The sequence below is a fragment of the Cervus canadensis genome, chromosome 19 (genome assembly GCF_019320065.1).
Source record: "Cervus canadensis isolate Bull #8, Minnesota chromosome 19, ASM1932006v1, whole genome shotgun sequence".
NCBI classification, from domain to species: domain Eukaryota; kingdom Metazoa; phylum Chordata; class Mammalia; order Artiodactyla; family Cervidae; genus Cervus; species Cervus canadensis.
In genome coordinates this window covers 40,868,119-40,882,054 of record NC_057404.1, presented here as the reverse complement: position 1 = coordinate 40,882,054, position 13,936 = coordinate 40,868,119, and the positions used below count along the sequence as shown (strand labels likewise).

General features: G+C 38.4%; 1 protein-coding gene across 4 annotated transcripts in view; it reads right to left on the bottom strand.

The window, feature by feature from the left end:
- Positions 1–13,936, bottom strand: part of BANK1 (B cell scaffold protein with ankyrin repeats 1) — a 309,895-nt gene that overhangs the window by 203,637 nt on the left and 92,322 nt on the right. For all 4 annotated transcript variants that reach the window (XM_043438794.1, XM_043438791.1, XM_043438793.1 and 1 more), the window contains exons 4-5: positions 7,730–7,868; positions 59–198 (exon numbers count right to left, since the gene is read on the bottom strand). In XM_043438794.1, the coding sequence (XP_043294729.1) occupies positions 59–198; positions 7,730–7,868 (279 nt within the window). The remainder of the gene's footprint in view (positions 1–58; positions 199–7,729; positions 7,869–13,936) is intronic.

The window sequence follows — 13,936 nt, the reverse complement described above, 5'->3', positions numbered from 1 at the left end:
CATTTATTCTACGTTAGCTCTTTGGATTATTACAGACTTCATGGAAAGATCAACTTACCTGGTACACACCATCTCTTGGACCTGTCGCTCCCAACAGGCATTTCATAGCCTTCGGGGTTGTATAGTATTTAATCTCTGCTGTGGCCTTAATGATTCCATCACAGTAGACATCAACACTGACAGAGCCAGCAGGAAAATCTGATAAAACACAAATAAGAGGAACCGAGTATATAAATGCACGTACCATATTATTACATTTCTTAGAGAATATGAAGTCAGGTTTTAAGAATTCATAACAATTTTACTAACTTTTAACATGTAATTGTTTTCTTTTTTTATCCTTAGCAGTTAGAAATCACAAAACAAAACATATATTTTTGCACTTAATTATTTAAAAAAACTTAACAGATAAAAACATACATTAAAATTACAATAAAAGCAAAGCAATAAATCTTTTCTCCTTACCCTGTAACCTTTTTGGAGTAACCTATAATCATTTCTATATAATATTTCAGAATTTAGAACAGTAAAGTTATTCATTAAAAGTTAGGCAGTTGTTACTAATCTGAGAAAGAAAGTTCCCATTAATTTTCAGGAAGTTCTTAAAATTGTTTGGCAAAAGAAAGAGTAGAGTTGATTGAAATTGCAAAAACTTTTATTCAGTTGATTACAATGAAAAACCCTCAGGAAGGCAAGGTTTATTACCCTGTTATTTAAGTGCCATTTATACCAACCATTCAGCCTTTTTGTGAACACGCTGTTCAAAGTGACTGACTGATACACTGCATTGTAAATTCTGCTGTAACACATCCACAAATACACAGTTACCTAAGACTGCTGTGCCCTCCATGAAAGGATAACACCAAATAATCACTTCAGTGGAAAGTTGTGTTTTATTGTAACAAAATTAAACAAAATTTAGCTCTTTAAACTCATTCACAGAGCATGCTTCAAAAACTTTCACTCTTTGTCACAGAGATATTTCCCAGATTCTCCTGAAACATTGTTACCAAAACTTCTGCAGTTTGGGATAAGCCATTAAGTACAAGCCATCTGATGAAGCCATCTGATGAAATGTGAAATATTTTAAAGTTCTAAAGGTTTAAGCATTAGTTTTACTTTATCTCCTGAAGAGGTTAAAGGACCTCTCATAATATTGCTTAGGGAAATTTGAAGCCAAAATAACAATCTTAGATTTAACTAGATCAAGAAGCTGAAGTTCCTCTTCTCATATTGCTTGACCAGACACTTAACCTGCATTATATAAAAAATAAAACAAAACAAAAAAATGTAGAAAAGTTCTCTCAATATTCATCCAATAGAGAATGTAACAGAAATCTCAAAGAACTGGAAGTAGTAAAGTATACCTCATCAGCTACAGCTGTGTGTATATATAGTTAAGGGGTTCTGGAGTTACTGGAGTGAAATGAAATCAATTTCAGTAGATTTCATAAAGATGATTTTGAAAGCAAATATTGGTTTTGTTTATCAGAAAACAAATCAGGAGTTTTATGATGGGATGTTAACCTTCTGAAAAGTCAGATGATAAAATCACAAAAGATATATGGTGAGAATATTGCTTAGTATAGGATACTTAAAATATTCTTTCTTTAGAATTTAACATGAGAATAAACTGATATATTCCTGATGTCTTGAGTCATTAGTTGACATAAAATTTTACCATTAGATCAACTGAAAATGATGTTGGTTTTATAGAAATCCTCCAAAGAGATGCCATTTGAAGTACTGCTTTTGCTGCATACAATTTCATATCTATTGAATGTCATTTATTCAGTCAAGACCTAATTATTGTTTCCACTGATATAACAGGAAGGACTTTTATGGCTTCCTCTGGTAGAAAGACCCTCCTTAGTAACATATTAATTGAATTGGCTTTTTCCTGACCAGTACTCTGTGGTCACTATGATGTCTATGTTGTATAGCAATTCAGTAAAAATAAAAATCAATTAATTTAAAGACTCAACAGAAGAGAGGGAAAGTGAGTTCTGTTGTTTACTATCTAGACAAAGTAGGCAAGTGACATTTAACACCAGAATTACACCCAAATGCAGGTCAAGATCACCTGCATTAAGGTGCATATGAGAGTCAGTTATGAAGATGAAAAGGGACGTACCGTGGAAGGAAAAGATGGAACTCCCTACCTCCATCAGACATACATACATAACAAAATATACTTACAGAGGAGCAATGGTTAAAAATGAACTCTATTTAAATTTTAAATATCAAGTTCTAGACCATTCAAGAATCTCTGACAACACTCCCTGTCTCCACAATTTAAGTGGTCTATTCTTCCAGGTGGGGCTTCCCTAGTGGCTCAGATTGTAAAGATTCTGCCTTCAATGCAGGAGACCCAGGTTTGATCCCTGGGTTGGGAAGATCCCCTGGAGAAGGGAAAGGCTACCCACTCCAGTATTCTGGCCTGGAGAATTCCATGGATGGAGGAGCCTGGTAGACTACTGTCCATGGAGTCACAAGAAGTCAGACGCTACTAAGTGACCAACACACACACACACACACACACACACATCTTCCCAGGGGAGTAACAAACTATTTATGGGAAATATAATGCAAAGGTATTTCTGAATATCAGAACTATATTCACTATTTCCATAAAATATTTATATTTCATAAATCCATTAACTTACTAGCTTTTTGCTTTCTGTTTTCCTTTGTCTGAGAAGTTGTGTTCCTTTATTAACCAAATCTAGCACTTTACAACACAGCAAACTTTGAATCAATCCACATAAAGCTTCTATGGGGACAGAAATAAACATAACACTTTTGATGGGAAATTATTATTCAATAAATATTGGTGGCTTCAAAGTCTCAGTCACACCTAAAAATTACTACCAATTTAATGCAAGTTAAAACCATCTTCCTGAAGTATGATATTTAGAATAATTTCTTAACAGTTGTTATTTTTCTAAGTATGTTCAGCATACTTAGCACATCCTAAAGTATTTCCTTGTTTTTTAAATGAAATATGAAATTATAATTTACATTATCCAGAACCCAGCTTCTTAATTAATCAAGAAATTCTCTTTGTGGATACATTTTACATTCCTTTCAGCTTTTAATTGATGTCCCCCTGTTGTGTAAAATAATTTTCTGTCTGAGATGCAGGTACCAGAGGAACACTTTCTTATTTCTGAGTTAAAATTATTTAATATTTCTCATTTAAAGCCTTCACATGTATTTTTATAAGTTTTGGCAAAAGGGGACTATAGAAGCTTCAAATTCCAGTAACACAAAACAGTACCTGTCAGAGATGACTCTGTGGACATCATTAGGAAGGTGCGTTTTTTAGAAAGTCAAGTCACATGAGCACTTTTTTTTAGAGTGGAAAGAGACCAACAGAGGGAGGCCAGCTCCTGGTTTGAAACATCAGTTTTCTTCAAAAGAACCCTGAGAGCAGAGAAGCGTCCCTGGTTATGTTTCCACTTCAGGGTTAGATCCTCCATTTTAATTTGGTATTCAAAGAAGTAGAACAAAAAAAAATTTAAACCTTAAATATGTTGAGACTAGTATTTATGGTATGAGATACTAATTGAGATCATTTCCTGCCTGCAAGTCATCAGTAGGTACAGGAAGTATAGGTGATATATTCAGAACCGGGAGTGCTCCTGAGCATGGCTGCCCAAGAGTGAAAGGGGACAAATTTTATATCAAGGGATGTGAACACAGGGGGAGGGAGTGGGCAATATGAGTGCAGTATTTATAGAGAAAGATGCTTCCTCAATTCTCTCCCAAAAGGAAGACAAGGAAGTTTTAAAGTCACTCAAGTTTACGAGGTAGAGGGAGAGACTGACACTGTGTTCCTCAGCTGGATGTCTCAGTGGTGTCTCATATATTATCTCCCTTATCTCCAAACATCCTGTACATAAGTACTTAAAATACAAGTACAGAAGTTGTTTTATCAGTAAGATAACTGAGCACAGAAAGGTCAAGAGACTTGTCTAAAGTTTCCCAGTAAATGGCTCAACACAGAATAAGAACAGCTCTTCTGGCCACCAGTTAAGTATTTCCTTAACTTCACTGCAGATTCTGCACAGAGAGCTGGCCTGCAAGCGCACACTGGCTTCTCCCTCTTAATCTGCAGGTGGTGTAGAGAAAACGGAACTCCAGTATACAGTCAGTGCTGTCCAATCAAACTTTCCGAGATGATGGCTATGTTCCAATGAAGCACCTGAAATATGGTTAGTGCAACTGAATTCTAAACTTTATTTAATTGTAATAAAGTTTAAATAACCAGATGTGGCCAGTGGCTACCATATTGGCTGGTGCAGCTGCAAAACATAGTTTCTCCAGCTATGATTTGTGACCCACTAGTTCATCATGACACCAATTTAGGAGGTTCTGAATAACAGTGAAAAAAAAAATGAAAACAAAAAAATGTGTTTCTCTGTACTTACATTACCCATATGCTCTTGCATGTTGTCTACTTTTCCATTACAGCCCTTAACATATTAATCATAGTTGTATAAAATTCCCTGTCTGATAATTCCAACATCTGTGTCACACCTGTCTGGTCTGATGTGCGTTTTATCTCTCTGGACTGTTTTCCTTTGCTTTCTGGCATGTCTTGTAATTTCTTGTCGAAAAGTAGATATGTTGTTTGGGGTGAAAAGTGAAAGTGAAAGTCTCTCAGTCATGTCCAACTCCTTGTGACCCCGTGGACTGTAGCCCACCAGGCTTCTCTGTCCACGGGATCCCCCAGGCAAGAATACTGGAGTGGGTTGCCATTTCCTTCTCCAGGGGATCTTCCTGACCCAGGGATTGAATCTGGGTCTACCATATTGCAGGCAGATTTTTCACTGACTGAACCACCAGGGTTATTTGTTTGGGGTATAAGAAGTAAAGCAGGTAAGGGTGTAGTGAGAGTAATCTCTCTAGGAGTCGGACTGTATCCGCTGTTCGCTGTAGCTGGCGGTGCCAAAGTCTTCGACTTCCTCTCTTGTTCTTGTCTTCTCTCTTGATCTTGTGCTTCCCTAAGTACTGCTCCTCAGAAAGACACCGCATCTTGCATATTTTCAACTGTAACCCACTGTCATTACACTGCTGTGGTAATCGTCAAGTTGGCCGGAGGGGAGCACTTTCATCTTGTGATTCTCAGTCTTTTAGTGGGCCTGTGTCTTTTGCTGTGACCTCCACTAGCATTTCTGCCATGGCATAGCTTTCTTTTCCCCTCCTTAAATGAGACAGAAAGGCTAGAGGGGGCTCCCTTCCTCAGGCAGGATGAGACTCTGGTAAAGTGTTTCCCCCTGAAAAGTAGACCTTCGTTATGGAGAACACATGGAGAGTATTTCCCCTTGATTATGCTTCCTCTGACCCAGCAGAATCTTCCAGATCTTTCTTAGATCTTCACTGTATGAATCTGATGGGATTCCTGAAGATAAATTCCACAAAATTATAGGTGCCTCATAAGACAACTCAGTGGTAAAGAATCCATTCACCTGTCAATGCAGGAGACTCAGGAGACTCAGGTTTGATCCCTGGGTTGGGAAGATCCCCTGGAGAAGGAGATGGCAACCCACTCCAGTATTTTGCCTTGAAAATCCCATGGACAGAGGAGCCTGGTGGGCTACGGTCCATGGGGTCACAAAGAGTCGGACACGACTGAGCACACAGCACACGTAAGATGGCAGCCTCCAGGAGTTTCTTACTTGTGAGCTAGTTCACGCTTAGCCTTCAGCAGTTCATGAGAATTACCACTTAGGTGTTCTTACCAGTTTATGGCTCCAGAGACTTCTGCTCCAGGTAAGCAGATCTTAGATGTCACTCTAGATTTACCTTTCTCTCCACATTTTGTAATGGTTGTTTGCCCTCCAACTTCAGTTCTCCAATGAGTTCAAGAAAAGTCACTGATTTTCAGTTTATTCAGTTTTTTCTTGTTGTAAGAATGGGAGTGGCAACTTTCAAGCTCTTTACGTGTCATGGCTGAAACCATTAGTCTAAGTATTGCTTTTAAAATCTTTGTTTTCATTATGTATTCATGCATACATACTGCATCATAAAATGTAGTTCTTGCTAGGATTCAAAAATTTTTAAGAAACAGTACCACGAGGCAGAGAAAGTAAGACTCTGGGGCCATTTCTGCTGAGCCACACATCCATAGTCCCATACTTATTCATGGAACTATCCTATATATTGTTACATAACAGGCAATATTTTGTGAGAAAATCTATCATTAATTTAGAGGATACACTGGTTGAAAAAAAGAGTTGGAGAGGTTTAACTAGAATAACTGGTAAATAATAGTTTATTTTTACTATAAATTAGTTGTTCAATCACATAGATAATATTATAGTCTCATATATCTTGGAAAATATGGAATAACAGTTTTCTATTTTTATGAAAAATATCTGAAATTTGACATTTTATTCTCTCCACTGCTCTTAGCTACTAGGTAAACTGAACATAAACTCGTAATGTGAATAATTTTTTTTGACATTTTGATTTGGTATTTGGGAAGTATTATCTCAGTACTTCTTAATTTGCAATACTGATTTTTCTGCAGTGATTTTAGCCTAACTAGATTTAGCTTAACTTCTAAACTAATTAGAAATTGCTGTTCATTAAATCATTTAAAAAATGTGACATAAGCAAATAACAGGCTTTGGAAGAAAAGCAAAAGAAACAGAAGTCTTTCTCATTTCACTTCTGCATGTCCTTGTCCATGACAGGAAGCAGTGTCTAAGATGTTTATAAATGGTTCACATAGAGTCTTCCCTTTCTATAATCCAACTCTGATCGAAGCTGTGTGAGGCTATCCACAGAAGGGACACATACTTTACACAACACAACAGAAAAGATTTGTAAATGCTCTGTAAATGGGTTTCACTAGAGCTATATTCTAAAAAGAAAACAAAAAAGCTCTGGATGCATTTGACATACTCTAATTTTTTACTACATTTCCATTCATAATAAGATTGAATATCTTTGTACTTTAAAATACTTAAATTCACATTTATAAAGTTTTATTCTCTGATTGTGAAAGGACATCATAAATTAAAAACCAGCAAGTCCTACATTTATATCAAAACATTCAGAAATTAATATATTAGATTTTGATTTTAGTACAATTATAAAGCCTGTATATTTCACCTGGAATTTTAAATCTGATATGATTTATCATGTTGAAGCAAACTTGGATAATAAATGGTTAGGTTCATAATTTAAAACAGGAAAAAAGAGAAGATTGTATATAGATATGGTACCAAGATGATAAAATAGTGAAAAAGAACTATGCTTTCCAAACAAGCTAAAATATACTCAGGGGCATGGCAGAAACAAAAAACAAAAAACAAAAAAAAAAGAAGAAAATTACAAATGAAAATCCAAATGTTTGCTCATCCTTTTTTTTTTTTGTTTGTTTGCTCATCCTGTTACAATAAAGTGAATGATTTTAATTCCCTAATTTAATAGCTAACATTTAAAGTGCTCTTCGCTGACACAGTTAAAAGTACATGATATTACTGCCTGTCATTTCACCACATGGTATATAGGCTAATTTCTCATAATTTACACATTCGTGCTTTTGCAAACTCAGATTAATAATAACAGCCTTGGACATGTGAAAGCTAAGCACAGGAAACACCTGCAGAACAATATTAGTTTCTGTAGAGAAGTGAAACCATTTACCAGAAATTTATTGAAAGAAACTCAGAATGATGTTTTATATTTATTAAAGCATAAAAAAATTTCTTACCTAAAGCTTTCATACTCCAGACACTTTTATTCCAGAGGGCTGGCTGTGTTCTAATGCATTTACTATTTGATGTAAATTCAACCTCCACAGCATCACTGGTTACTTCATCTCTCAAAATAATAAATATTTCACCAGGATTCTATACAATGAAAAATATAACTCAATTAGGCATTTGAAAAGTTTTCATTAACCAATCAAATACACTTATTAGTGATAAAGGTCCAACATGGTAATTAGTGTAAAGAACTTGCCTGCCAGGCAGGAGACCCGGGTTTGATCTCTTGGTGGGACAGATCCCTTGGAGGAGGAAATGGCAATCCACCTCAGTATTCTTGCCTGGGAAACCCCATAGACAGAGGAGCACAATGGGCTACTGTCCATGGGGTTGCAAATGTAGGACACAACTTAGGGACTAACTAAGCCATCACCACCATCGTGTCCATAGTTTCAGCCTTACTCATAAATGAAATATGTAAAGCTGAGTCTCACCTGATTTTAAGTTTATCAACTTATGTCTATTGAATACTTATTTTTCCCCAGCACCATATTTTGCAAATGAGTAGACTGAGTTCATAGCTGCTCCCTTTTCCTTTCACCTCATCCCTGTGTGAGAGGTTCTATGTGAAGGTGATGAGCATCATTTCACAGACCTGCAGGGAATGTAATTCAATTGCTAAACAAATTCTTCTTTTCCCCCAAATCCCTTTCCTTCACCTTTCTAGGACTTTGTGTATTTATCTATAAATAAGAGGATTGAACATGTTTCGCTTGAAGACCTCTTATACTTTAAATATGATTAATTGGTTTAGATGTCTAATACAGTTGACCCTTGAACAACACAACTCTTAGGAGCACCTACTGGCCCTCTGTACAGTAGAAAATCCATATAAGATTGATAGTGCGCCCTCTGCAACAGCAGTATCCTGATTCAACCAACTGCAGATCATGTTGTACTGGGGTATTTGCTACTGAGAAAAATCCATGTATAAATGGACCCAAGCAATTCAAAACCCCTATTGTTCAAGGGTCAAGTGTATTGTTAATCTTACCAATAAGAGATTCTTCCATTACTCTTTATGATGAATACAAGTGAAGGCTGTTGGGTTGACTAGAGGTTGTAAATCTAAAAGTTTCAAGATTTTATTAAGACGGAAAAGTTGCTGCTGCTGCTGCTGCTGCTAAGTCGATTCAGTCGAGTCTGACTCTGTGCGACCCCATAGACAGCAGCCCACCAGACTCCGCCATCCCTGGGATTCTCCGGGCAAGAACACTGGAGTGGGTTGTGATTTCCTTCTCCAATGCATGAAAGTGAAAAATGAAAGGGAAGTCGCTCAGTCATGTCCAACTCTTAGCAACACCATGGACTGCAGCCTACCAGGCTCCTCCGTCCATGGGATTTTCCAGGCAACAGTACTGGAGTGGGGTGCCATTGCCTTCTCTGGTGGAAAAGCTAGGGAAGCCCAAATCTATGTATATAATATTCAAACTGCCAACATCTGTTGGATCATAGAAAAAGCAATAGAATTCTAGAAAAAAAAAAATAAATATACTTCTGCTTCATTGTCTGTATTAAAAACATTGACTGTGTGGATCACAACAAACTGGGAGGAATTCTTAAAGTGATGAGAATACCAGACTACCTTCCCCGCTTCCAGAGAAACCTGTATGCAGGTCAAGAAGAAACAGTTAGAACCGGACATGGAATGATTGGTTCAAAATTGGGAAAGGAGTATATCAAGGCTGTATATCGTTACCCTGCTGATTTATTTTATATGCAGTATACATCATGTGAAATGCTGGACTGGATGAAACATAAGCTGGAATCAAGATTTCCACGAGAAATATCAACAATCTCAGATATGCAGATGCTACCACCCTAATGGCAGAAAGCGAAGAGGAACTAAAGATCCTCGATGAAAATAAAAGAGGAGAGTGAAATATCTGGCTTAAAATTCAGCATTCAAAAAACTAAGATCATAGCATCCAGTCCCATCACTTCATGGCAGATAGAAGGGGAAGAAATGGAAACTGTGACAGATTTTATTTTCTTGGGCTCCAAAATCACTGCAGAGAGTGACTGCACCCATGAAATTAAAAGACGCTTGCTCCTTGGAAGAAAAGCTATGACAAACCTAGACAGGGTATTAAAAAGCAGAGCCATCACTTTGCTGACAAAGGTCCATATATAGTCAAAGCTATGGTTTTCCCAATAGTCATGTATGGATGTGAGAGCTGGACCATAAAGAAAGTTGAGTGCTGAAGAATTGATGTTTATGAACTGTGGTGCTGAATAAGACTCTTGAGAGTCCCCTGGACAGCAAGGAGATCAAACCAGTCCATCCTAAAGGAAACCAACCCTGAACATTCATTGGAAGGACTGATGCTGAAGTTGAAGTGCCAATACTTTGGCCACCTGATGGGAAGAGCTGACTCATTGGAAGAGACCCTGATGCTGGGAAAGATTGAGGACAGGAAGAGAAGGGGATAACAGAGGATGAGATTATTGGATGGCATCACAGACTCAATGGATATGAGTTTGAGCAGACTCCAGGAGACAGTGAAGGACAGAGAAGACTGGTGTGATGCAGTTCAGGGGGCTGCAAAGAGCTGGACGTGACTTAGCGACTGAACAACAACTACAAAGATATAAGGGGTTGTTAAAAAACCTTTTTGAAAAAAAAAAAACCCTGAAAGAAAACTAAGGATAAGAAGATTGGATTTAATACAGAGAAAAGAAAGGGATAAACATCTTTTGAGCATCTGTTTTATACTGGATTTTCCAGATGAAACAGTGGTAGAGAATCCACCTGCCAATTCAGGAGATGTAAGAGACACACTGGAATCAGGATTGCCGGGAGAAATATCAATAACCTCAGATATGCAGATGACACCACCCTTATGGCAGAAAGTGAAGAGGAACTAAAAAGCCTCTTGATGAAAGTGAGAGAGGAGAGTGAAAAAGTTGGCTTAAAGCTCAACATTCAGAAAACTAAGATCATGACATCTGGTCTCATCACTTCATGGGAAATAGATGGGGAGACAGTGGAAACAGTGTCAGACTTTATTTTTTTGGGCTCCAAAATCACTGCAGATGGTGATTGCAGCCATGAAATTAAAAGACGCTTACTCCTTGGAAGGAAAGTTATGACCAACCTAGACAGCATATTAAAAAGCAGAGACATTTCTCTGCCAACAAAGGTCCATCTAGTCAAGGCTGTGGTTTTTTCCAGTGGTCATGTATGGATGTGAGAGTTGGACTGTGAAAGAAAGCGGAGAACCAAAAAATTGATGCTTTTGAACTGTGGTGTTGGAGAAGACTCTTGAGAGTCCCTTGGACTGCAAGGAGATACAATCAGTCCATCCTAAAGCAGATCAGTCCTGGGTGTTCATTGGAAGGACTGATGCTGAAGCTGAAACTCCAGTACTTTGACCACCTCATGTGAAGAGTTGACTCATTGGAAAAGACCCTGATGCTGGGAGGGATTGGGGGCAGGAGGAGAAGGGGATGACAGAGGATGAGATGGCTGGATGGCATCACCAACCTGATGCATCACCAACCTGATGGACATGAGTGAACTCCGGGAATTGGTGATGGACAGGGAGGCCTGACGTGCTGCGATTCATGGGGTCGCAAAGAGTCGGACACAACTGAGCGACTGAACTGAACTGAACTGAAGAGACATGGGTTCAGTCCCTGGATCAGGAAGATTCCCCGGAGGAGAAAACGACACCCCACTCCAGTATTCTTGCCTGGCAAATTCCAGGGACAGAGGAGCCTGGTGGGCTACAGTCCATGAAATCTCAAAGAGTTAGACATGACAGAGTGACTGAGTATGCATTCATGTATTTCATACTAGCTAATCACTTTTTATATAAAACCATTTCCTTTAATTCTAACCAAAACACACACACACACACACACACACACACACACCCCTCAAAAACCAATATGGGAGGCTATTATATTTCTCTTTTAAGCAGAGAGTAATGAATACAAAGATTTACATTCTGAAAATCAATCAGAATTATCTAAATTCAAACTCTGTACTATTGTTTACATGACATTGTTTCAACCGTCAAAATAACTAAAATGAAATATATTTTATGATTATCTCAGATATCACTTTTCAAAGGCTTTCTTCAAAGTCAAACTGAATTTCAGTCTTTCACAAAGTAAACAGGAATCCCATTTATATGCTCTTATAAAACTGTGTTTACCCAAAAGTCATTAATTTCAAAGCTTTCTTATTTAAATATTATTTCCCTAAGCATAAATCATCCACCAATAAAACTTACATTTTTAATGCTCTGTACCATGGGGTTTTTACAAATATGCTGATGTTAAAAAAAATCATTTCAGTTGACACACATCCACCTCTGGCATTTTTCCAGCAGAGTCTAGTGCTCCCAAGTATTTGTCCACAGAATATTCTGAACTAAATTTTTCTATATCAATTAAATTGCACTTTGAGAAAAGATCCCATGCCACCTACTGCTCTGGCTTCACACATCCGACCTATGGGAAATGCTTCTGTTTCTCGGCCTATGCCTCCTCATGCAATACTTCATCTGAGTATGAGGTCAGTAACTGGAGCGCCTTCCAGTCCACACTCCTGCCATCTCCTCTTTGGAGACCACACTTCCAAGGCAGTTCCTTAGTCCCTCACTTGCTTACATCTGTCTCCTTACTTTGAAGCTTTAATGACTTCCCATTTTCACTCTGGCTCAAATCCAGCTTCAAAGTTCTTTGGAGTTTTCTTCTATAAGTACATCCCTACCTGTAAAACTCGGACCTCTCGCCTTCCAAACAGTAAACCCAAGCATCCTCTCCTGGTGTTTATTCAGCCAGCAACTCTTTTTCATTTATGGGTGCTCACATGCCATGCAGCGCTAAGCTGCTGTAGTCATGTCCGACTCTTTGCGACTCTATGGACTGTAGCCTGCCAGGCTCCTCTGTCCATGCAGTTCTCCAGCAAGAATACTGGAGTGGGCTTCTATTTCCTCCTCCAGGGGATCTTCCCAACCCAGAGATTGAACCCATGTCTCTTAAGTCTCCTCCTGCATTGGCAGGCGGATTCTTTACCACTGGTGCCATGCGGGAAGCCAGGTGCTTCCATGGGCTGCTTCTTATGCACCAGATTCTCTTCCACCTTTCAACCATCTCCAGAGAAGAGGTCTAAACAAAAGATAAGCACACTGACCACTCCCAAGGAGGCACTGACACCTCATTTGTAACTGGAACAAGCTCCAAGGGCATGTAATCTCCAAAGATGCACAGAACCTGCACTTGTTTTAATGTTCTGCTATCACACCTTGAAATGCTTAATAATTAGACCTGGGGTCTCTACCTTTTCATTTTACACTGGGCCCTGCTAATTAGGAAGCCACTCCTATTTGCACATAATGTTGGCATGCTCTTGAGTTCCTACTCTCCCTCCATCTCCTCATACTTATCCTCTTCACCAAGGTCCAACTCAGGTTTCGTGTACAACTTCCAAAGGGATCATAAAACATTTCACACCTGTACTCCTCATTTGACCCTTTCTAAGTCATGCCCTCTGGTCTTAATAAGTTTTTAATGCCTGTGTTGAGGCTTCCCAGACAGATTTTAAACACCCTGAAGGTGTTTTTATTTTTTATATCATTTTGGCATCTTGTAAGAATTCGGTACCTAAGAGGTACTCTGGGGAACTCCCTTGTGGTTCCAGGTTAAGACGTCACCTTCCAATGCAGGGGGTGTGGGTTGGGGAGTTAGGATCCCACATGACTCGCAGCCAAAACACAAAAACATAAAATACAAGCAATACTGTAACAACTTTAATAAAGACTTTAAAAATGGTCCAAATCAAAAAGAATCTTTAAAAAAATTGAAAAGAGGCAATTTATATGTATTTTTAAATTGAGATGGAGTAAGCCTATAAAAATATAACTTTTTTTTTTTTTTTTACATTGAGCAAGCACTATACCTTATCCCCATCAGGACGCACAGAGTCATCTGCTTCTTGCATCTCCATGCTCAAAGGAGGCTGCTGAGGAGGAAAGGACTGCACTCATCCAGCCCTGTTCTTAATTATTGTGAAAGTGAAAAGAATGAAGGTGTTAGTTGCTCAGATGTGTCTAACTTTTTGCAACCCCAGGGACTGTAGCTCACCAGGCTCCTCTGTCCATGGAATTCTCCAGGCAAAAATACTGGAGCGGGTTGCCATT